The 23,270-nt window shown below is 39.6% G+C and overlaps 1 protein-coding gene across 6 annotated transcripts; it reads right to left on the reverse strand.

Moving 5' to 3' along the window:
* Positions 1 to 10,070: 10,070 nt before the first annotated feature.
* LOC106826862 (zinc finger protein 300-like) lies at positions 10,071 to 22,830 on the reverse strand. 6 transcript variants are annotated; one of them, XM_044777790.2, is made up of 5 exons: positions 22,338 to 22,830; positions 20,226 to 20,270; positions 19,139 to 19,265; positions 18,753 to 18,848; positions 10,071 to 11,608 (listed from the first exon to the last, which is right to left on the reverse strand). In XM_044777790.2, exons 1-5 carry the CDS (start codon positions 22,344 to 22,346, stop codon positions 10,713 to 10,715), a joined length of 1,173 nt encoding a protein of 390 aa, XP_044633725.1. In that variant the 5' UTR covers positions 22,347 to 22,830; the 3' UTR covers positions 10,071 to 10,712. The 6 variants fall into 6 exon arrangements, with proteins under 6 accessions (XP_044633725.1, XP_014689900.1, XP_070373288.1 ...); XM_014834414.3 differs by having other exon boundaries at positions 22,635 to 22,818; XM_070517187.1 differs by having other exon boundaries at positions 20,226 to 21,000; positions 22,338 to 22,818.
* Between the last annotated feature and the right edge of the window lie 440 nt (positions 22,831 to 23,270).

Here is a 23,270-nt window from a genome sequence, read left to right on the forward strand (position 1 = left end):
CCTTGCATGTTATGCGTTGCATGCCTCATAATTTTTTGTTGAAACCTGGACACGATATATTAGGCAAAAGGAAATGAGGTAAATAGGCCTTTACTGTAGAGTTTTACATTTACCTGGCTAGGAGTTAGGCTGAGTTTATTTGCTGCGGCTGTAGGTGTGAGAGGCTAAAATTTCCTCTGGTGTCCTTGTTTTTGTATCTTCTGTTCCCAAGTTAAAGCTACTCTTGAGCCCCTAAAGTGAGTCTTCATTTCAGGTATTGTACTTTTCAACTCAAGAATTTCTATTTTATTCTTTCAAATAATTTTTGTCTATTGATACTCTCTATTTGAAGAGTTACTGTCATAAACATAGTTTCCCCTAGCTTTTTGAACATATTTATAACAGTTTCTTTGGAGTCTTTGCCTTATTAGTGCAACATTTGGGCCTCCTCAAAGGCAGTTTCTGTTGCCACTGTTTTTCCTGTACAAGGGTTATACTATTCTGTTTCTTTGCATCTCTCATAGTTTTTGAGATAATATATTGTAGCAACTTTGGATTCTGATACATCGCCCCTTGGCCTTGTTGATGTTGCTTTGTTTTGTTAACTTTAACAAAGTTTGTTAGGTGGTTTGCCTGGACTAATTTTGTGAAGTCTACTTTCCCACACAGTGTGTAGCCTCTGATGTCACTGCTCAGTTCCCCCACCCCCCACCCCAAGCCTGGCTTCCTAGACGTCACCCCTGGGTCAAAATATCTTAATCTTCAGCCAGTAATTGGTCAGAGGTTGTGCTTCTGTTATGTTTAGTTTTCGCTGGGACTCCTGCTTAAACAGCATCTGAGCTTCGCGGTTATTTTAGCTCTTATTATACACTGTTATTATACAGGTTGATTGACACGACAGTAAGATGTGGAGGGAGGGGAGCATTCTATACCTATGCTTCTGGGCTGTGACTTTTATAAGTGCTCTCAGTTTCTCCTGCCTCCCCACCCATGGGAGACATGAAGGTTAAAGGGGCTGGAGTGGGCTATTTTCTTCCCTCCTCTTTAAAGGCTAGAAGGGGTTCGAGTTGGGTATTTTCCTTCCCTCAAGTCAGTTAGGCTCAGGTAAAATATTTTCTTGCAACGCAAGTCCTTTCTTAAAAAGAACAGAATGCTCTGGGTGTATTTCAAAATGGTTACTTTCCTGATCTCTTTTCCAGAAGCAGGAGGGAACTTTTTTCTCATCTTCACCCTGAGAACCTGGTGGGGCTCCTGGAGGCAAAACTCATGAGAGTGTGGGGGCATCCCTAAGACTGAACCCATAGAGCTTTTTTTTTTAATGATTTTATTTTTCCTTTTTCTCCCCAAAGCCCCCTGGTACATAGTTGTGTATTTTTAGTTGTGGGTCCTTCTAGTTGTGGCATGTGGGATGCTGTCTCAGCATAGCTTGTTGAGCAGTGCCATGTCTGCGCCCAGGATTCGAATTGGCGAAACCCTGGGCCACCAAAGCAACGTGCATGAACTCAACCACTCAGCCATGGGGCCGGCCCCTGAACCCCTAGAGTTTTTAACTCTCATGCTAGTTCACATTGAGTCTCCAGAAATTCATCAATTACAATGTAAGTGTTTCTCCTAATCCTGGCTCCACTGGAGGACTTCTGCTCCCAATAGCCTAGAAGTCACTCCTGGGTCAGCCAGTAACTGGTCAGAAGTTGTGCTTAAGCCCCTTAAGCCAGCAAGGCTTCCACTCTGTGCTTGTGGATATGTGTGTGACTTGGAGAATTCTTTCACGTCTGCCCGACGTTCATAGTGACTAGTACCTTCAAGTGCCTGCTCTGGATGGTCTGAATGTGTGAAACCTCGACATGAGCACAGCCTTACAGGGCACTTTTAAACTATTTCACTGGTTCTTTCTGTTAAACTTCTGGGTGGCCTGCTGTTTCATCTGCTGCTACTTGTTTTATGGAGCCATTAGAATTCTAATTGCTTGCCACCAAGATCTCTATTTTCAGCAGTGCCTTAAGTCACGCGTTCCTCTGTACTAGGTACCAAATCTAGTCAGCTCCCTCTGTGGAGCTGGGAAGCTTCCGGGCCTCCCTTCTTGCCTTTCCCCTTGGACAGATGTCTACACTATTGCATTAGAGCTGAGGGGGAGGGGGCAGCCTGTTTTCCCTGGAATGGCACTTCTGCCCTACAAGTGGAGTAGAGGAAGTTTCTTGGCTTCTCCTCTTGGCATGGAAACTCCTCCTTACAAGTGAGATTTTGGAGGAGAAATGGTAGCCCAAGACCTTTTTTTATTTACTCCTCCTAGTATGGAACCTCTGCTGTATAATCGGGAGCTGGGAGAATGATCGCCCGTTGTCCTTTCAGCTTGTCCTCTCTGGCATGGAACATCAGCTCTACAAACAAAAGCATGGGGCTGGGAGATTGGGGCCCCAGCATTCTTGGCCCACCTTGCCTTTAGAGCCTCTGCCGTACATGCAGGAGCTGGGTTAGGAATGGGAGCCCCTGTCTTCTCAGCTGCAGCGGACTAAAACTGAGCTTCTGGAACATGTCGCTGGGGCGGATGGATGAGACACTACTTTGAGGATACCCAGCTTGAATGACAAGATTTCAGCCCCTTAACAAGATCTTTCTTCTGAGTCACTTTATTTCACTGAAAAGGTTTATTAGATTGTTGATTTTCAAAGCCTTTAAAACCATTCTCTTACTATTGGAAGTCTAGAAATAGTTTCTTTGTTTTTTAACTCTGTAAGGCCCCAAATTTCTGGACTCTCTCATTTGTTTTTATGTTGGTTTGTCAATCACTAATTTGTCCTGAGTTGATCTCTTTCTTGTTAATAGCTTGCCAAATGCAGCTAATATCAATCAGTAAATATCACTAATATTCTGTTTCCTAATATCTCCTAGGGCTGTCGGCACAGTTGTATGTAGAAAAGACAATTTTACCAAATGTTTTGCCAGTTTGTCACCATCTTTCCAGCTTCTGACATCAGTTTTCTCACTGCCTAAGTGCTAACCAATGCCTCAAATTTTAGTTTTTGTTACATTAGCAGAACACCGCGAGGACAAACCCCTAAACTCAGTGACTCAATACAGGGGCAATGGTCTGCACTTGGGGTCCGAGCCTGTGAACCCCAGGCCCCGAAGTGGAGGGTGCGAACTTAACCACTACGCCACCAGGCCAGCCTCTTTTCTGTCTAATTAGAAGGGGAGTTCAATTACATCCTTGAAAAATATAAAACAGGGGCCGGCCCAGGGGCCCAGTGGTTAAGTTCGCTCACTCCACTGCGGCGGCCCAGGGTTTCACCGGTTTGGATCCTGGGTGCAGACACGGCACCGCTCATCAGGCCACGCTGAGGCGGCATCCCACATGCCACAACTAGAAGGACCCACAACTAAAAGTACACAACTATATACCAGGGGACTTTGGGAGAAAAAGGAAAAAAAATAATAAAACAGCTAACATCTTAAGAACACCATACATATACTATCTCGTATAATCCTTGCAATAATCCAACAAATTCTGGTGCCATTACTTCTAATTCACAGAAGAGAAAATGAGGTTCAAAGCAGCAGAATCTGGATCGACTGGCTCCAGAATGAGCTCTTACTCTGCCTCTTGTACATTTCCTCTCTGTTTTCCGAGTTCTCTGTTAAAACTCACTTTAGGACATTGAGGTTCCATTTTTAGTTAATCTAGGAACAAGTTTATTTCTTTATTTTTTAGTTTGTCCAGAGTTCACGTTTGTTTAATTTTTATTTTATTATTTTTTATTGAGGTAAAATTGGTTTACAACATTATATAAATTTCAGGTGTACATCATTATATTTCGATTTCTGTGTAGATTACATCATGCTCACCACCCAAAGACTAACCACAACCCATCACCATACACACTTGTGCCCAGTCACCCCTTTTGCCCTCCTCCCTCCCCCTTCCCCTCTGGTAACCAACAATCTAATCTCTGTATCTATGTGTTTGTTTGTTGTTGTTGTTATCTATTTATGAGTGAGATCATATGGTATTTGACTTTGTCCATCTGACTTATTTCACTCAGCACGATATCCTCAAGCCACATCCGTGTTGTCACAAATGGTAAGACTTCATTTTTTTATATAGCTGAGTAGTATTCTACTGTGTACATATACCACATCTTCCTTACCCATTCATCCCTTGATGAGCACTTAGGGCATTTCCAAGTCTTGTCTATTATGAATAATGTTGCAATGAACAGATGGGCATACATCTATATGCATTTGTGTTTTCATGTTCTTTGGATAAATACCCAGAACTGGAATAGCTGGGTCATATGGTAGTTCTATTTTTAATTTTTTGAAGAATCTCCATCCTGTTTTCCATAGTGGCTGCGCCAGTTTGCATTCCCACCAGCAGTGTATGAGAGTTCCCTTTTCTCCACATTCTCTCGAACACTTGTTGTTTCTTGCTTTGTTAATTGTAGCCATTCTGACGGTTTTGAGGTGATATCTCATTGTAGTTTTGGTTTGCATTTCCCTGATAATTAGTGATGCTGAACATCTTTTCACATGCCCAAGGGCCATCTGTATATCTTCTTGGGAAAAATATCTCTTCAGATCTTTTGCCCATTTTTTAATTGGGTTGTTTGTTTTTTCATTGTTGAGATGTATGAGTTCTTTATATTTTGGAAATGTATTTTGGATATTAACCTCTCATCAGATATATAGTTTGCAAATATCTTCTCCCAATTATTAGGTTGTCTTTTCATTTTGTTGATGGTTTCCTTTGCTGTGCAGAAGCTTTTTGGTCTGATGTAGTCCCATTTGTTTATTTTTTCTTTTGTTTCCCTTGCCTGGTCAGACATTGTATTTGAAAATATGCTAAGACTAATTTCGAAGATCATACTGCCTATGTTTTCTTCTAGAAGTTTTATGGTTTCAGGTCTTATACTCAAGCCTTTAATCTATTTTGAGTTAATTTTTGTGTGTGGTGTAAGATAATGGTCTACTTTCACTCTTTTGTGTGTGGCTGCCCTGCTTTCCCAATACCATTTGTTGAAGAGACTTCCTTTTTCCATTGTATGTTCTTGGCTTCCTTGTTGAAAATTAACTTTCCATAGATGTGTGGGTTTATTTCTGGGCTCTTGATTCTTTTCCATTGATCTGTATGTCTGTTTTTGTGCCGGTACCATGCTGTTTTGATTACTATAGCTTTGTAGTATATTTTGAAATCAGGGAGTGTGATGCTTCCAACTTTGTTCTTTTTTCTCAGGATTCCTTTGGCTATTCAGGGTCTTCTGTTGTTCCATATAAATTTTAGGATTCTTTCGTCTATTTCTGTGAGAAATGTTGTTGGAACTTTAATAGGGATTGCATTGAATCTATAGATTGCTTTAGGAAGTGTGAACATTTTAAACTATGTTAATTCTCCCAATCCGAGAGCACAGAATACCTTTGCATTTCTTTGTGTTCTTTAATTTCTTTCAACAATGTTGTATAGTCTTTCACCTCTTTAGTTAAATTTATTCCTAAGTATTTTATTCTTTTTGTTGCAATTATAAATGGGATTGTATTAATTTCTTTTTGGAACTTCATTGTTAGTATATAGAAACACAACCGATTTTTGCATGTTGATTTTGTATCCTGCAACTTTATTGTATTCATTTATCATTTCTGAAAGTTTTTTGGTGTATTCTGTAGGGTTTTCTATACATAAAATCATCTCATCTACAAATAATGACAATTTCACTTCTTCCTTTCCATTTTGGATCCCTTTTATTTCTTTTTCTTCCCTGATTGCTCTGGCTAGGACTTCCAATACTATGTTAAATTAAATAAGAGTGGCAAAAGTGGGCATTCCTGTCTGATTCCAATTCTTAAAGGAATGGCTTTCAGTTTTTCTCCATTGAATATGATATTAGCTGTGGGTTTCTCATATATGGCTTTTATTATGTTGAAGTACTTTCCTTCTTACCCATTTTATTCAGAGTTTTTTTTTTATCATAAATTGATGCTGTATCTTGTCAAATGCTTTCTCCGCATCTAGTGAGATGATCATGTGATTGTTATTTTTCATCTTGTAAATGTGGTGTATCACATTGATTGATTTTCAGATGTTGAACCATCCCTGCATTCCTGGAATAAATCCCACTTGATCATGGTGTATGATCTTTTTAATGTATTCTTGTATTTGATTTACTAGTATTTTATTGAGGATTTTTGCATCAATGTTCATCAGCGATATTGGCCTGTAATTTTCTTTTTTTGTATTGTCTTTGTCTGGTTTTGGTATCAGGCTAATGTTTGCCTCATAGTATAAATTAGGAAGCTTCCCTTTCTCTTTAATTTTTTAAGAAGAGTTTGAAAAGGATCAATATTAAGTCTTCTTTGAATGTTTGGTAGAATTCACCAGGGAAGCCATCTGGTCCTGGACTTTCATTTTTGGGGAGGTTTTTGATTGCTGTTTCAATCTCCTTACTGGTGATTGGTTTATTCAAATTCTCTATTTCTTCTTGATTCGGTTTTGATTCAGGAAGCTTATATGATTCTAAGAATTTATCCATTTCTTCTAGATTATCCAATTTGTTGGCATATAGCTTTTCATAGTATTCTTTTATAATCTTTTGTATTTCTGAGGTTTCTTTTGTAATTTCTCCTTTGTTTATGATTTTATTTGAGCACTTTATTTTTCTTGGTGAGTCTAGCTAAATTTTGTCAATTTTGTTTATCTTTTCAAGGAACCAGTTCTTAGTTTCATAGATTTTTTCTGCTTTTTTTTAGTCTCTCTTTATTTCTGCTCTGATTTTTATATTTTCTTCCTTCTACTGATTTTAGGATTTGTTTGTTCTTCCTTTTTCTAGTTCCTTTAAGTGCTCTGTGGTCTTGTTTATCTGAGATTTTTCTTGCTTGTTGAGGTAGGCCTGTATTGCTATAAACTTCCCTCTTAGAACTGCTTTTGCTATATCTCATAAATTTTGGCACGTTGTATTTTCATTTGTCTCCAGGTACTTTTTGATTTCTCCTTTCATTTCTTCATTGACCCAATAGTTCTTGTGTAGGATTTTCTTTACTCTCCATGTATTTGTGGCTTTTCTGATTTTCTTCCTGTAGTTGATTTCTAGTTTCATACATTTGTGGTCAGAAAAGATGCTTGGTATTATTTCAGTCTTCTTAAATTTATTGAGACTTGTTTTGCGGCCTAATATGTGATCAATCCTGGAGAATGTTCCACATGCATTCAAAAAGAATGTGTATTCCATTGTTTTTGGATGAAAAGTTTTCTATGTATCTACTAAGTCCATCTGGTCTGATGTGTCATTTAAGGCCAATGTTTCGTTATTGATCTTCTGTTTGGATGATCTATTGGTATAAGTGGAGTGTTAAAGTTCCCTACTATTATTGCATTACTGTCTATTTCTCCCTTTATGTCTGTTAATGATTGCTTTATATATTTAGGTGCTCCAATGTTGGGTGCATAGATATTTATAAGTGTTATATCCTCGTGTTGGATTATTCCCTTTATCATTATGTAGTGCCCTTCTTTGTCTCTTGTTACAGTTTTTGTTTTAAAGTCTATTTTGTCTGATATAAGTAGCCCAGCATTCTTTTCATTGCCATTTACATGCAGTATCTTTTTCCATCCCTTCACTTTCAGTTTGTGAGTGTCTTTACGTCTGAAGTGCATCTCCTGTATGCAGCATATATATGGGTCTTGTTTTTTTTTTAATCCAATTGGCCACCCTATGCCTTTTGATTGGAGCATTAGTCCATTGACATTTAGAGTAGCTAATAAGTATGTATTTACTGCCCTTTTGTTACTTTTTTCCTGGATGTCTTAGTAGTTCTTCTCTGTTCCTTTCTTCTTCTCTTGCTCTCTTCCCTTATGGTTTGATGGCTTTCTTTAGTATTGTGTTTGGGTTCCTTTCTCCTAATTTTTTTTGTGTATTTTTTATAGGTTTCTGGTTTGTGATTACCCTGAGGTTCATATATAATAACGTACATAAATAGCAATCTATATCAAGTTGATAGTCTCTTAAGTTTAACCTCTTGCTAAAAGCTCTACTCTTTTACTCCCCTCCTCCCACATTTTATGTTCTTGACATTATATTTAACACCTTTTCTGAGTGTATTTGTTAACCTCTTATCATGGAAATAATTTTAGTACTTTTTTCTTTTGACCTTCATATTAGCTTCATAGGTGGTTGATCTGCTACCTTTACTGTATATTTCCCTTTACCAGTGATTTTATTTTGATAACTTTATTATTCCTATTTGTAGTCTTCTCTTTTCCACTTAAATCCCTTTAATATTTCTTGTGAGACTGATTTACTGGTGATATACTCCTTTAGTTTTTGCTTGTCTGGAAAACTCTTTTTTTCTCCTTCCATTCTGAATGATAACCTTGCTGGGTAGAGTATTCTCGGCTGTAGGTTTTTTCCTTTCAGCACTTTAAATATATCATGCCAATCCCTGCTAGCCTGTAATGTTTCTGCTGAGGAGTCAGCTGATAGCCATACAGGGTTTCCTTTGTATGTAACTTGTTGCCTCTCTCTTGCAGCTTTTGGGATTCTCTCTTTATTTTTAATTCTTGACATTTTAATTATAACATATCTTGGTGTGAAGACATCTCTTTGGGTTCATCTTCTTTGGTGCTCTCTGTGCTTCCTATACCTAGATGTCTGTTTCCTCCCTTAGGTTAGGAAAGTTTTCAGCTATTATTTCTTCAAATAGATTCTCTGCCCTTTTGTCTCTCTCTTCTCCTTCTGGGACACCTATGATACAGATGTTAGTGCACGTGATGTTGTCCTAGAGGTGCCTTAGACTGTCCTCATTCTTTTAGATTTTTTTATGTTCAGCTTGTTTAATTTCCTGTAGCCTTTTGTCCAGCTCACTGATCTGTTCTTCTGTATCATCTACTCTATTGAGTCCCTGTAGTGAATTTTTCATTTCCATTATTGTATGCTTCAGTTCTGATTGGTTTTTTATATTTTCCATTTCTTTGTTGAAGTTCTTATTGTATTCATGTATTCTTCTCCCAATATTAGAGAGCATCCTTATGACTATTAGTTTATAATCTTTATCAGGTATATTGTTTACTTCTGTTTTGCTTAGTTCTTTTTCTGAGGATTTGTACTGTTCCTGTATTTGGAACATGGTCCTCTGTCTCCTCATTTTGCCTATTTCTCTATATTTACATCTATGTATTAGGTACATCAGCTACATCTCCCAATCTTGAAGAAGTGGCCTTATGTAAGAGATGCCTTATGAAGCCCAGCAATGTGCTCCCCTCTCATCACCAGTCTAAATGTTCCAGGAGTGGAACCAAGTTGATTTCTAATGTCACAGATATTCACATGGAAATTTACAGGATACCTACCATTGAATGGATTCTATTTTTTAAAGTGAACAATTCTCCCTGAAAAAAATCCTTATATTTCTGAATTGTAGAATCCTTATGAAAGTATTTCTTATGATTCTACCACAAGGTAAATTAGAAAATGCCAAATATATAGAAATGGTGCACAGTACAAGCAGCCCCTAATCATATTGTTGAATTATGTAAGTACTCATAATTTGTATATTCATATTTTCAAGTAATCCAGTGAAAAAGAGCAGTAGTATGTATATCATTTGCTAGTGCTGCCATAACAAAATACCATAGAATGGTTGGCTTAAAGAGAAATTTGTTTTCTCACAGTTCTGGAGGTTATAAGCCCCAGATCAAGGGGCAGGCAGTGTCAGTTTCCTCTGAGTCTGCCCTCCTGCTTCCTCTTCATGTGCTCTTTCCTCTGTGCACTCACATCCTTTGCATCCCAATCTCCTCTTTATAAGGACACCAGTCAGATTAGATTAGAGCCCACCCTAATGGCCTCATTTTAACTTAACTACACTTTAAAGGCCCTATCTCCAATTAGTCACATTTTTGAGGTACTGAGCATCAGAGCTTCAACATATGAATTTGGTTGGGGGGACAATAAGAGTATGTAAGAACGGGGTAATTTACTCAGCAAAAACCACTATTTAAATTGTAGTGTGTTATAGGAGGCCATGGCGATTTTCTTTTGCTCATTGTCATGTACCTATCTCATATTTATATATTTACCATAAATAACAACATCTTTATATACTCTATCACTGATCAAAAAGTAGCATAAGTCTTTTATATACACCAGCAAGCAACAGGAAAAAAAGATTATCTTACACTTTAGAATTCTTATTGAATGTCATATTTTTTGTTATAATTCATAATCTAATAAAATAAAAAATGATTTTAATGTGGAAAATTTTGGTAGATGACATTGTATATATAATACATATTTTATATTCATAATTACGTTAGCTTCACATATGCAATTCCAACACATATGATTTATGTTGTGTGGTGCATAACATAATGTAGTACAACTAGGAATATAATGCTTTCATATTTTGAGGATTGTCCATCTATGGTTTTTAAATTTTGTTCTGAGTAGTATGCTTATTAAAATTTCAGAAGCCTTTATAGTCCACAGTGAGCATTTATCCTTTAGCAAGGAGGTGTACTTTTTGTAATATCTCCTAGAAATACTTTGGCATTACATCTGGATATGATTTCCACAGAAACATAGCTACATACTTTTCTAAATACTTTGAATTAATGGGCTTCTCCTTAGACTTTTTGATACATAATAAAGTTTGATTTCTACTGAAGGCTTTCTGTCACTGTAATTTTTAGTTGAAGATATGCCCACATTAGTTTCTCTTTAAGGGACTTTTTCCTCATGCGTCCTCTTATGTCAACCAAAGGCCGAGCTATGTCTGAAGGCTTTCCCACAATGATTGCATTCATAGGGTTTTTCTCCTGTGTGAGTTCTGTGATGTATAATGAGGTCAGACTTCTCAGAAAATGTTTTTTTACATTCATTACATTCATAAGGTTTCTCCCCAGTATGAATTTTCTGATGTCTAATAAGGCATGACACTTTACTGAATGCTCTCTCACACTTGGTGCATACATAAGGTTTCTCTCCTGTGTGTATTCTCTGATGTACAAAGAGATGCGACTTCATGCTGAAGGCTCTCCCACATTCTTCACACACAAAGGGTTTCTCTCCAGTATGAGTTCTCTTGTGAATGTTGAGGTGTGATTTTTGGAAAAAGGCTTTCCCACATTCATTACATTCATAGGGCTTTTCCCCAGTGTGAATTCTCTGATGTTCAACGAGGTGTGACTTATGGGAGAAGGCTTTTCTACATTCAGTACACTCATAAGGTTTCTCTCGAGTATGGATTCTCAGATGCATAATGAGATTTGATTTCTTCCTGAAAGCTTTCCCACACTCAGTACATACAAAGGGCTTTTCTCCTGTATGAATTCTCTTGTGTATAATGAGGTCTGACCTCTGGAAGAAGGGTTTCCCACATTCACTACATTCATTCTTTCTTTCATATCTTCTATGACTGCTAAATGAGTCTAAATAGTTCAAACTCCTACCATCAGAGTCATGTTTTTGGAATCTTTGTTTTGAAGAAACAAAGTCTGTGCTCAGAGGAAATATATTTCCAAGTGCATTACACTTGTGACCCTTCTCCTCAGTCACAGTTTCCTGGTCAGTGAATGCAACATGCCTCGAAAGTGTTTTTGGGTTCTCCTGCTGCCTCTCCACATGGTCATCAACTTGCAAGACTTCGTCTAGAAGGAAGCACAATAAACTACATGTTGGTGAATATTTCTGCTAAAGTATTATGCCTCATAACTCTTCGCCCTATTGTGAGATTGAATCTTTACTTTCAGGCCTAATATCCATATCTAAAAGAAATACTAAGGCCACACGGAATCTGTACCCCGGAGTTTTACAAGAAAACCACAACTTAAAAAAAAAATTCTAATAGTAGACACAGAAACAGAGACTATAGAAAGAGCACAAATATATCTAGCTATACATAAACAGGACTTTGCAAACTGGGGAGAAAAATGGAAATAATCCCAAGGAGTAGTAAAAGGAACAAAGAAGGACAGCTGCTTGAGGGCCATTTGGGAGAGCCCATCTATGAGAATTAAATGACTAGGGTGAAATGGCGATTAGAGGGAATAAAGGAAGGACTGGACGAGGATCAGAGGGATGTGAGCTAGTGCTTCATCAACTCATTGCTGGATCACTATAGTTTAATCTTCACTTGTGTCTCTGTTTCCAGTGTCTTTGAGCTCCTGTCTATTTACCCATCAACATGAAACTGATTTTACAAAACCATCAATTCCACCTGTAAACAGAAACATCTTTGTAGCCAGTGCTTCAAAAAGCCATACCACAGTAATTCATTCTTGTGTGGGTGTGAGGGCCCAGGAATTCATATGTCCAGTAAGAGAAAAATGGGCCATAGGATAAGCCAAATCCTATTTGCCTTGGGATTAGATTCACTACTGAATTCTGATTGCTGAGTGTATCACCTAATTCTGTAATAATTCACAGATACTGCATCAACCCTGACTTTTAAATACTCTCCCCACCTTGCTCTCTACCTACAACATATGGCAGAGGAATTGCAGTTACCCACGTGGGCTCTAAATCCAGATTACTAGTGTTTCAATCCTAGCTCAGTCACTAATTAGATGTGTGGCACGGGTCAAGTTACTTGATCTCTTTGGGCCTCAATTTCCCCTTCTCATTAAAAAAGGATAATAACAGCACCTTCCTTGTAGGGTTGTTGTGAACATTAAATGAGTCAATACATGTAAACTACTCAGAATACTGCCTGGTACACAATAAGTTTTACTAGTTAGATATTATTCTTATATGTATTATTACTTATTCTTATACAACTATGTGCTTGGCACTTTCTGCTTTATATCATGCTTTCCAAACTTGTGGATTCTATTAATGTGGAGACCTTAAGAAGCAGATTTCTACCCTGGATCTAAATTCCTATCAATCTTAATTTTCATCTGCTTTATAAACCTCCAGCAGTACCTGGGTACTGTTACAATTATGCTACCTGCATCCAGAGCAATAAAGTGTGGAATTGAAAAAAGATGAAGTCTCTCACGTTAAGCTGGTAAAATGGAGTCAGGTGGACATGAGGAGGAGAGGAACAAATTCCTCCTTCAGGACGAACTCTTGAACTCTTTAGATGCCTGAAATGCATCTGAAAGTCTTCTCAAGGACGATACATTATCAAGACAAAGACCTCATTCCCAAAGACAATAAGATTATTGGGACAGAGACCTCTTCCTATTAGAGTCATCTCCCTCATTCCTAAGTTTAATGGCTTGTGTCAACCAACCCTCACCTGAATGATTACCTTGTGCCTGAAATTTGTCAAAGGACATTCCTTCCCTTTTTTTCCTTTGCCCTTGTTAGTGAGCACTAGAATACCTTCCTTTTCCCTTTCAGTGTGGGAAACACAATTCGAGGGCTACTTGAATTTGTGTTTTTCCCAGGCTACAGTCCTAATAAGCCCTGAATAAACTTTGTTTTGTTTAAGTCTATCAGAGTCTACCCTATAATTGGTCAACAAAAGTCACTCCTTAGCTCAGAATTTGACAGCACTACTGAGCTTCCTGGCCCAGTTCCCAATATATAAGTCAAATCTTTAAAGAGAGTAGATTTCCATTCTGTATCCAACATTGGTACCTCAGAAGCTCCAAAACGTAACTTTTGGCCCAGTGTGATATTGTGATTTATAATAACAAATAAATATGTGGTCTTCATCCTAGTTTCTGGCACAGAGCTACTAAAACCCTTGGAATTTCCTAAGTGTTGAGAGAGAGAAAGGTGTCTTTTGTTGTTATGAGGCGACTTTGGAAAGCACCTAAGGATGGGGGCTCCCTGCCAGTGGAGCTGATCATGTGATTAGAGGCTAGGAACTTTCAGTCCCACCCCCCTGTCCCCCTGGGGAGGGGAGAGGGCTGGAGGTTGAACCAGTCACCAATGGCAAATGACTTAATCAATCAAATGAAGCCTCCATAAAAACCCAAAAGCAGGGGGTTCAGAGAGATTCAAGGTTGGGGAACCAGAATGCTTTCATGTACCACCATGTCAGGTCCCAACTCTACCAGGATAGAAGTTCCTTGTCCTATGTATGTCTTCATCTGGCTGTTGATTCACATCCTTTAATATCATTTGTAATAAATCAGTAATCAAGTAAATGGGTTTCCTGAGATCTGTGAGCCTGTCTAGCAAATTAATTGAACCTGGAGGGAGCGGGGAATGTGGCAACCTCTGACTTATAGCCAGTCAGTGAGAAGCACAGGTAACAATGTGGGCTTGCAATTGGCATGTGACGTGGAGGGTGGTCTTGTGGGACTGAGCCCTTAACCTGTGGAATCTGATGCTATCTCTGAGTAGATAGTGTCCGAATTGAGTTGAATTCTCAGACACCCAGCTGGTCTTGGAAAATTCCTTGGTGGTGTGGGGAAACCCCCCCCCCCCCCACCACACACACTGTAATGGTGGCCAGAATCATTACCTACTTAGGTCATTAATTAGATTTTCAACAGGAATAAAGCTAAGTTTGGGGGAAGAAGGAAAAATTAACATTAGAGAGGCCAGAGCTGAAGGACTTAAGAATTTAAATATCATATGTTAGGTAATATGGAACAACTCAAGATTCCTTTTATCAGGCTTATCCTATACAGAGAAAAAGGGGGATATAAAAGACTTTTTTTTTTTGAGGAAGATTAGCCCTCCGCTAACATCTGCTGCCAATCCTCCTCTTTTTGCTGAGGAAGACTGGCCCTGAGCTCACATCTGTGCTCATCTTCTTCTACATTTTTTTTATATGTGGGATGCCTACATGGCATGGCTTGCCAAGCGGTGCTATGTCCGCACCCGGGATCTGAACCGGCAAACCCTGGGCTGCTGAAGCAGAACATGCAAACTTAACTGCTGCGCCACTGGGCAGGCCCCTAAAAGACATTTTTTAAAGGCGAAAAAAAAAGAAACTAGGGAGAAACAAGCTATTGAAAGATTTTAATTTGTTTTACCTAGGGCAATGACATGACCTAACACAAAATTTAACAGGGTCCTTCTAGCTGCTATGTGATAAACAGGTTGTTGGGGGACAGGTCTGGATGCAGGGAGGCCAGTGAGGAACCTACTGTGCTCATCCATACAAGAGTCAGTGATGGTTTGGACTGGGTGGAAGCTTTCGAAGTGAACAGTAGTCATACAGAGGGTATATCATTGAGACCTCCATGGTAAGGAGCTTAATGAACCTGTTGAGGGAGTGACACCATACAGAGAAAAATGAGACAATCTAGTGAAATTTTTTTTTTGGAAGATTAGCCCTGAGCTAACATCTGCTGCCAGTCTTCCTCTTTTTGCTGAGGAAGACTGGCCCTGAGCTAACATCCGTGCCCATCTTCCTCTACTTTATATGTGGGATGCCTGCCACAGCACAGCTTGCCAAGCAGTGCCATGTCAGCACCTGGGATCCGAACTGGTGAACCCCGGGCTGCCGAAGCGGAACATGTGAACTTTAACCACTGTGCCACCAGGCCGGCCCCTAGTGAAATTTTTTAAAAGTAAGAAATTAAAATTGAGACCATGTGAGTGTGAGGTTATCCAAGCTGAGGTGCAGGCAAATTAAAAAAAAAAGTCATTAATGTAATAATGAACATGGTGCTAATTATGTGCCTGGCACATCAATATTTTATATATATTAACTCTTTTAAACCTCATTGCAACCTTATGAGTGAGGTACAGCTATTATTTTCATTTTACAGATGAGGAAACTGAGACACAAAGAGGTTTAGTAAGTTGGCTAAATTTGCACATCTGTTAAGCAGTGGAGCTGATATTTCAACCAGGCATTCTGCTTTGAGCCTGTGTTCTTGACCATTACGCAATGCACTTCTCTAATGAGCAGAAAAGCACACCAGCATGTAGGCAATTACTTAGAAGGGTTGGTTTTGGTCAAGATCAGTGGCAGGGAGCGGGCAGAATCCTTTCTGCAGGGATTAAGGAGAGAATGGGAAGTGCCAGGTGAGGAGAAGATACAGATCTGAAGCATTTTATAAGAAATAAAATCAACGAAATAGAAGATAGCTAAGGAGAATGAAAGGTGAAGCTTCAATACATAGTAAAAGGTCCTAAGAGTCATAAATAGAATGTTTACTGGGCATTTGATGATATTAAATAATAAATGTTAAACTGTTTTAGGGTAATAAGTACTTTCTTTTAAGATACCACTACCTATTAGTGAAACAAACTAATATTTATTGATGGAATATGGTCTCCGGAATTTGCTTCAAAATGATGTGGGATGAAGGTGAGTGAATGGAGTATAGATGAAATAATATTGGCCTCATGTTGATAATTGTTGAAACAGGGTGACGGGTACACATGGGTTTGTTATACTACTTTGTACACTTTGGTAAATGTTTGAAATTTTCTAGAATGTATGTAGTAGGTTGAACAGTCTCCCCCAAATATTCATTTATATTTGAAACCTCAGAACGTGACCTTATTTGAAAATAGGGTCTTGGCAGATGTAATTAGTTCAGGATCTTGAGACGAAATCCTGGACCTAGGGTGGGCCCTAAATCCAATGACTGGTGTCCTTCTAAGAAGAGGAGAAGATGTAGAGACAGAGAAGACCATACAAAGAGTGAGGCAGAGGTTGGAATTACCCAGTTACAAGACAAGGAACGCCTGGGCCCACCAGAAGCTGGAAGAAGCAGCTTCTTCCTTAGAGCTTTCAGAGGGAGCACGGCCCGCCAACTCCTTGCATTTGAACTTCTGGCCTCCAGAACTGTGAAACAATAACTTTCTGTTGTTTTAAGCACCTGGTTTGTGGCAATTTTGTTTTATTACAGCTCTAGGAAACTAACACAATGTTAAAAAACAAAAAGATTCTATGACAATGCAAGGGTGGCGGTGGGGAGGCTAGAATGCTAGAGAAATGAAGATCAAAAACTCTAAGTCCAATCCTAATGATGCTTTTGTGCGGAAATAGAGAAACGCACCTTAAAATTCATATAGAATCTCAAGGGACTCCATACATTCAAAACAATCTTGAAAAAGAAGAACAAAGTTGGATAACTCAGACTTCCTGATTTCAAAACTTACTACAAAGCTACAGGAATCAAACCACTGTGGTCCTGACCTAAAGACAGACAGAGAGACCAATGGAATAGAATAGGAAGTCTAGAAAGAAACCCTCATATATATCATTAAATGATGTTTTACAAGTGTACCAAGACCACTCAATGGGAAAAGGACAGTCTTTTCAACAAATGGCACTGGGAAAACTGGATATCCACAGGCAAAGGAAAGAAGTTGGATCCTCACTTTACAGCACATGCAAAAATTAACTGAAAGTGGATCAAAGACCTAAACTTAAGAGCTAAAATTATAAAACACTTAGAAGAAAACATGGGGGAAAAGCGTCACGACACTGGATTTGGCAATGATTTCTTGGATATGACACCAAAAGCACAGGCAACAGAAGAAAAAGTAAGTAAAGTGCACTTTATCAAAGTTAAAACCTTTTGTGCATTAAGAGAGTAAAAAGACAACCCCAAGAATAGGAGAAAATATTTGCAAATAACATATTTCGTAAGAGATTAATATCCAGAATATATTTTTCAAAACTCCTACAAATCAGCAAAAGGAAAACAAACAACCCAACTTAAAAATGGGCAAAGAACTTGAAGAGACACTTCTCCAAGAAAGGTATACCAATGCCTAATAAGCACATGAAAACATGCTCAACATCACTAGTCATTATGGAAATGCAAATCAAAATCACAACGGGATTGTGATTCATACCCATTGGGATGGCTATTATAAGAAAACCCAAAACAGAAAATAACAAGTTGTTGGTGAGGATGTGGAGAAATTGGAAACCTTATGCACTGCTGGTGGGAATGTAAAATTGCATAGTAGCTGGGGAAAACTTCATGGCAATTCCTTAAAAACATAAACACAGAATTACCAAATGATCCAGCAATTTCACTTATGGGTGTATACCTAAAAGAACTGAAAGCAGGGACTCAAACAGATTATTTGTACACCAATGTCCACAGAAGCATTATTCACACTAGCCAGTAGGTGGAATAGCCAAAAGGTAGAAACAGCTCAAATGTTCACTGGCAGATGAATGGATAAACAAAATGTGGTATATACATACAATGGAATATTATTCAGCCATAAAAAGGAAGGACATTCTGACACATGCTACGACATGATGAACTTTGAAGATATCATGCTAAGCAAAATGAGTCAGATCCAAAAGGACACATATGGTCTGATTCCACTTATATGAAGTATCTAGATATCCAGGTATCTAGACTAGTCAAATTCATAGCAACAGAAAGTAACATAGTGGTTACCAGTGGCTGGGGGGAAGCAGAAGGAGGAGTTACTGTTTAACGGGTAGAGAGTTTCAGTTTGGAATGATAAAAGAGTTCTGGAGATGAATGGTGGTAATGGTTGCACAACAATGGGATATACTTAATGCCACTGTACACTTAAAAATGGTTAAAATAGTAAATTCTACGTTATGTATACTTTGACAAAATTAAAAAAAGAAAGAAAGATCTCCTCAGAGTCCTAATGAAGTTGATAAGAACCACAAGTGGAATACACTTGAGGGGGAAAATGTCACTTTCTAAAACCCATGCAAAGAAGAGCTTTAATGTGAGAAGGTGATACACGGAAACGGTATTCAGGTAAATAAGGAACTTATGTCAACTCGCCCCAGTTATTTCCAAAGGTCCAAGGCCTTTAAGAAGAGAGTCCTGAAGCATATTTTTCAAAGATGCCAACCCGCATTGACCAATTGTGATCCTAACTTCCTTCACTTCCATCCGCACACCTCTTCACCTAACTCACCTGGATAGCTCCAACTTGGGATTTTTCTCTCCACTATCCAGGGTTCTTCTCCTTGCTCCAACTTGTGGACCACAGCTGGCTTGGCGCTCTGAAATCCTGTCAATGGGAAAGGATGTGGGATTTGGACCTAGCTACCTGGGCTTCAGGTGCTTTGAACTCTGAACTTCATCAGGGACCAACTGATGAAGGTGCCCACTTGTACCTGAAAAAGAGAGGTCTTTAAACAAACTTGTAGCCATATCTCCCAAAAGATTGTCAATGTTAGTCTAATAACCTCAGGGCCACAACTGTAAAAGTACCTCAAAGGGTTGGCAATTTGGAGCAACAGAGAAAGGAAAAGTAGTCAACCAGGCCCATGCCAATCAACACTGAGAAATGGTCCTCACCCACTGAGATGAGGTTGATATAGTTCTCCAGCATCACATTCTTGTACAGATCTCTCTGGGGAGGGTCCAGATACTGCCACTCCTCCCGGGTGAAATCCACAGCCATGTCCTTGAATGATACTGGTCCCTGTAACAACATTACTATTCCAACTGAAGTGATCACTATTGCATAAGACAGGAAAAAAATGCACAGCAACTTGTTCTAAGCATGTTCATTATTTGATAATGTTTCCTGAAATTTAGTCCCACTTCACTTTGGGCAATATTACACCAAATTGGTCTCATTCTGTTCCTCTAGCCCTGTGTTTTGATGTTCATTTGTCTAGTTTATGTTAGATTTTGTGAGTAATACAAAATTCACACTTGAAATATTTTATAGTTATGTGTTAATTATTCATTAGGTGATTCATTTATTAACATTAAACATTTACTGAGCAGCCATGACATGTCCAGAACTGACTGCCCTAGGTGCAAAGGATCAAATATTGGAAGCTGATCCAATTTGCCAAAGCATAGAAAATATGCTCACTTGGTATCAAAAGTTATACAATAAGAAGGTACTGTTCAAATTGCTCTTGATGAGTTTTCTTTTTTTTTTTTTCCTTTTTCTCCCCAAAGCCCCCCAGTACATAGTTGTATATTCTTCATTGTGGGTCCTTCTAGTTGTAGCATGTGGGATGCTGCCTCAGCGTGGTTTGATGAGCAGTGCCATGTCCGTGCCCAGGATTCGAACCAACGAAACACTGGGCCGCCTGCAGCAGAGCGCACAGACTTAACCACTCGGCCACGGGGCCAGCCCCCTGATGAGTTTTCTTTTTAACAAAGAAATCAAACACTTTAATTCTCAATGTTTCAAATTACAGTGTACTAAACATTTCTTTTACTATACTTCATTTCCCCATACTTGTATAGCCAACAGTAAGAGAGGATTCAATGTTTTGACAAAAATTTTTAAAGGTCACAGAGCAACTGTAATCAATGGGAAAACCCCATTGATTATTAAGATCGCTTTGCATGATTTCAGCTCACATGGTCATTTTCACAGTCCTGCACTATGGTTCCTATACAGCAAAACAAACTAACTCACCTGGGACTTGGTCATTTTCTGTAGCCCTTGGGTGAAGGCAGAGATCTATGAAGACAGAGGTAGGGTAGGAGACGAAGCCATGAGAAACCAGGTATGACTTGAGGATCCCAGAACCACTGGCGTAACAAACCGCTACACAGTAGTTGGGTGGAGGATGCCATCCTGTGGGAAAACGTCCCCTGGCCCTTCCAAAATTCATTGTGAGAAAATCACAGATTTGCATTAAGATTTAGCTACAAGGATATCTGTTGTAGCATTTTTTAACATATGAAAAGTTAGAACAAATTAAGGAACTGGTTAGACAAGTAGATATATACCCCAAACATAAATTTGCAGTCATCCAAAATGCTGTTGTCAAATCTTTATCAAAACGTTAAAAGGTAGTTGGTGTGCACTCTTCTCTGACCCTCTAGTCATGCCTTCTGTGGACTCTAAGCAGGGCTGGGGGGGCAGGGATGGGCTGGCGTCTGAAGGTAGGATGGAGCAGCACTGGGTTCTCAGTGGGACCCAGGAACTGGGCAGAGACATCAAGAGACCCTGAAAATATAACGTCCATCTGGTGAGATTCATTCAACACTCTCTCTGGAATCTTCTCCAAGGGAGCTGAGGTGCAGGTCCCTGTGCTTGAAGCTGAGGAGGAGCAGAGTTCAATCAAATGCCGTCTTTTAGGTTGGGAGGCGTTGTAAAGAGTAGGAGATGGTAAGGCAAACACTTGGGCTTCAATTTGCCTGCTGGCTATTTGACCTTGGGCAAGTCACTTCACCTTTCTGAGCCTCTGTAAAACCGGAAATAATACCTGTGTTGTACCAGCGGCTTTCACTGTTTTTTTTTTGACTAAGGTAACAAATCTATTTTACAAAACAACCTAATGTTAATGTTTGTGTGTGGCCATGCTGGCTGTTCCTTCTGCTCAGCACACTCTTCCACTATTTCTTCAAGTCTTCACACAAATATCATCAAGGAGGCCTCTCCTGTCTACTTAAATCTAACCCTCCCCATCTCCCTTACCTTGATCTACATTTTCTTGTGTATAACACATCTTCTAATACACTATATAATTTACTGATTTATTATGCTTATTGTTTATTATCTCTACTTGCTATCAACACCAATAATCAATAATATATTCTATAGATAAGAGAAATAAGGTGAGTTTGACTTGGGCCAGAGTGAGGATTATAAGCCGGGAAGGCCTTAGACAGCGTTCCAGAGAAGCATGGTTTTCAGTGCAGTCTTCTATCTTTTTAGAACAAAGAACATACATGAAACATGCCTTGGATACATTTTCAAAGTTTCAGAGAAGTATTTAGTTAAAAATTAGCAGGTCAACAACCACCCTGATGTCGGGAAAGGGACTAATACCGGTGTTACCAATAGGGCTGACCAACAGGGCACAGGAGGGGAAGTACGCATTCCCTAAGAGTGGATTCTTTAATAGGTAAGCAGATGCACACTGCAGGTTTGACAGGCCCCTAAGTCAGGCTTCTTTAGTTCAAGCCAAATCAGTTTTGAACCTGAACAGTTACCCCATATACCTCAATATGTGAAAATCTCTTGACATAAGTAAAACTAAAATTTCATGAAGGCAGGGATTTTTGTCTGATTCAATGTTATAAGTAGTCACAGCACCAGGAACAGAGTCTGGCTCATAGATGCTCAATAAATAGTAATAAGCTATATATACATACACCTGTAGTAAGTTTCATAAAACAATCCATAATATCACATGGGATCCATATGTATTATTTTACAGTATTTTATTTAATTTCTTTAAAATGCTTGCATACAAGAGTATCTACTGTCGGATTCCATGTATACGATGTTCTAGAAGGGCAAAGTTAACCTATAAAGACAGAAATTGGAAAACTGGTTGTTTCTTGGACACGTGGGGGGAGGGGTTGACAGAAAAGGAGCAGAACTTTCTGGGGGATTAAAATGTTCTATATTTTGATGGGTGTGGTAGTTACACGGGTGTATACAACAAATTTTACACTTTTATTCTCTGTAAATGATGTGCAAATTATCCTGTGTAAATTGTATCCCAACTTTAAAAAAGTACTGGCAAATAAACCAGTCTTGACTCACTAAGCAGCTTTCACCACCCATACTCACCCGGAACATTTAGGACCTGCAGTAAAGCTTGGTTCTCTTTCCACACCCCGGAAGGCGCTCCTCACCGTGGCGTCCGCCACTTGAGGACACAGGCACCGCTGGATGCACTCTGGGGGGGGGGGACACCTGCAGGGCCCGCGCAGCGCGCCGAGTCCCCAGACCAGCAAGAACGCAGCCCCGGGAGCCCGCCTGCCCAGGGCTCACGGACCCTGGCTGGGCAGGGTCACTGCAGCTTTTGACACACGCCAGTCCACGCCTACCCCAACGTCCCGCTGAGCCCTATTGTTCTTCCCCCACCTCGCCCGAGCCCGCGCCGTCCTCCTCGGCACACCTCCAGTCCGAACCAACGCCAGCCAGGAGCGGGACTTGGCCGCGTGGGACTCACCACCGCCGGGCGGCAGCGCTATGAAGACAAGAAAGGTACACACGCGCAGGAGAGGGCGCCGCGCGATGCTCGCCGGAGTGTGTTCCCTCCGATTGTAAACTACATCTCCCAGAATGCCCGCGCTGCGGCGCTGCACATGCGCGTGAGGCGTCAGGTGTGTTCCGCCTGATTTCAGGGCTGTGTTCCCCGCTCCAGTCCCGAAAAAAGACCCAGATGGAGGGACGCAAAGGCGCGCTTGGCGACGAGCCTAGCGATAGCGACCAGACCTAGTTCGTTTCAAGAATTCTCCAAGGCAGGATCACATTTCACCACAAGTTTGAGGACTTAACTCAGGAATTTGAGTTTGAGACCAGGGCTTTTCCTATTTCTTGCGGTCAGCCTTTCCATTTCCCTGAGTACGCCTGTGAGTATAATTATGGCTAAGGGGAAATACATCTCAGAGATTTCATGAAAATGCCTGCAAATCGACCTAACAATGGTTTACATCAGTATCCTGTCACCACGTGGGATATTTCCTAACATACAAATTTACATTGATCACACCGATA

The sequence above is a fragment of the Equus asinus genome, chromosome 9, assembly GCF_041296235.1.
Source record: "Equus asinus isolate D_3611 breed Donkey chromosome 9, EquAss-T2T_v2, whole genome shotgun sequence".
NCBI lineage: Eukaryota > Metazoa > Chordata > Mammalia > Perissodactyla > Equidae > Equus > Equus asinus.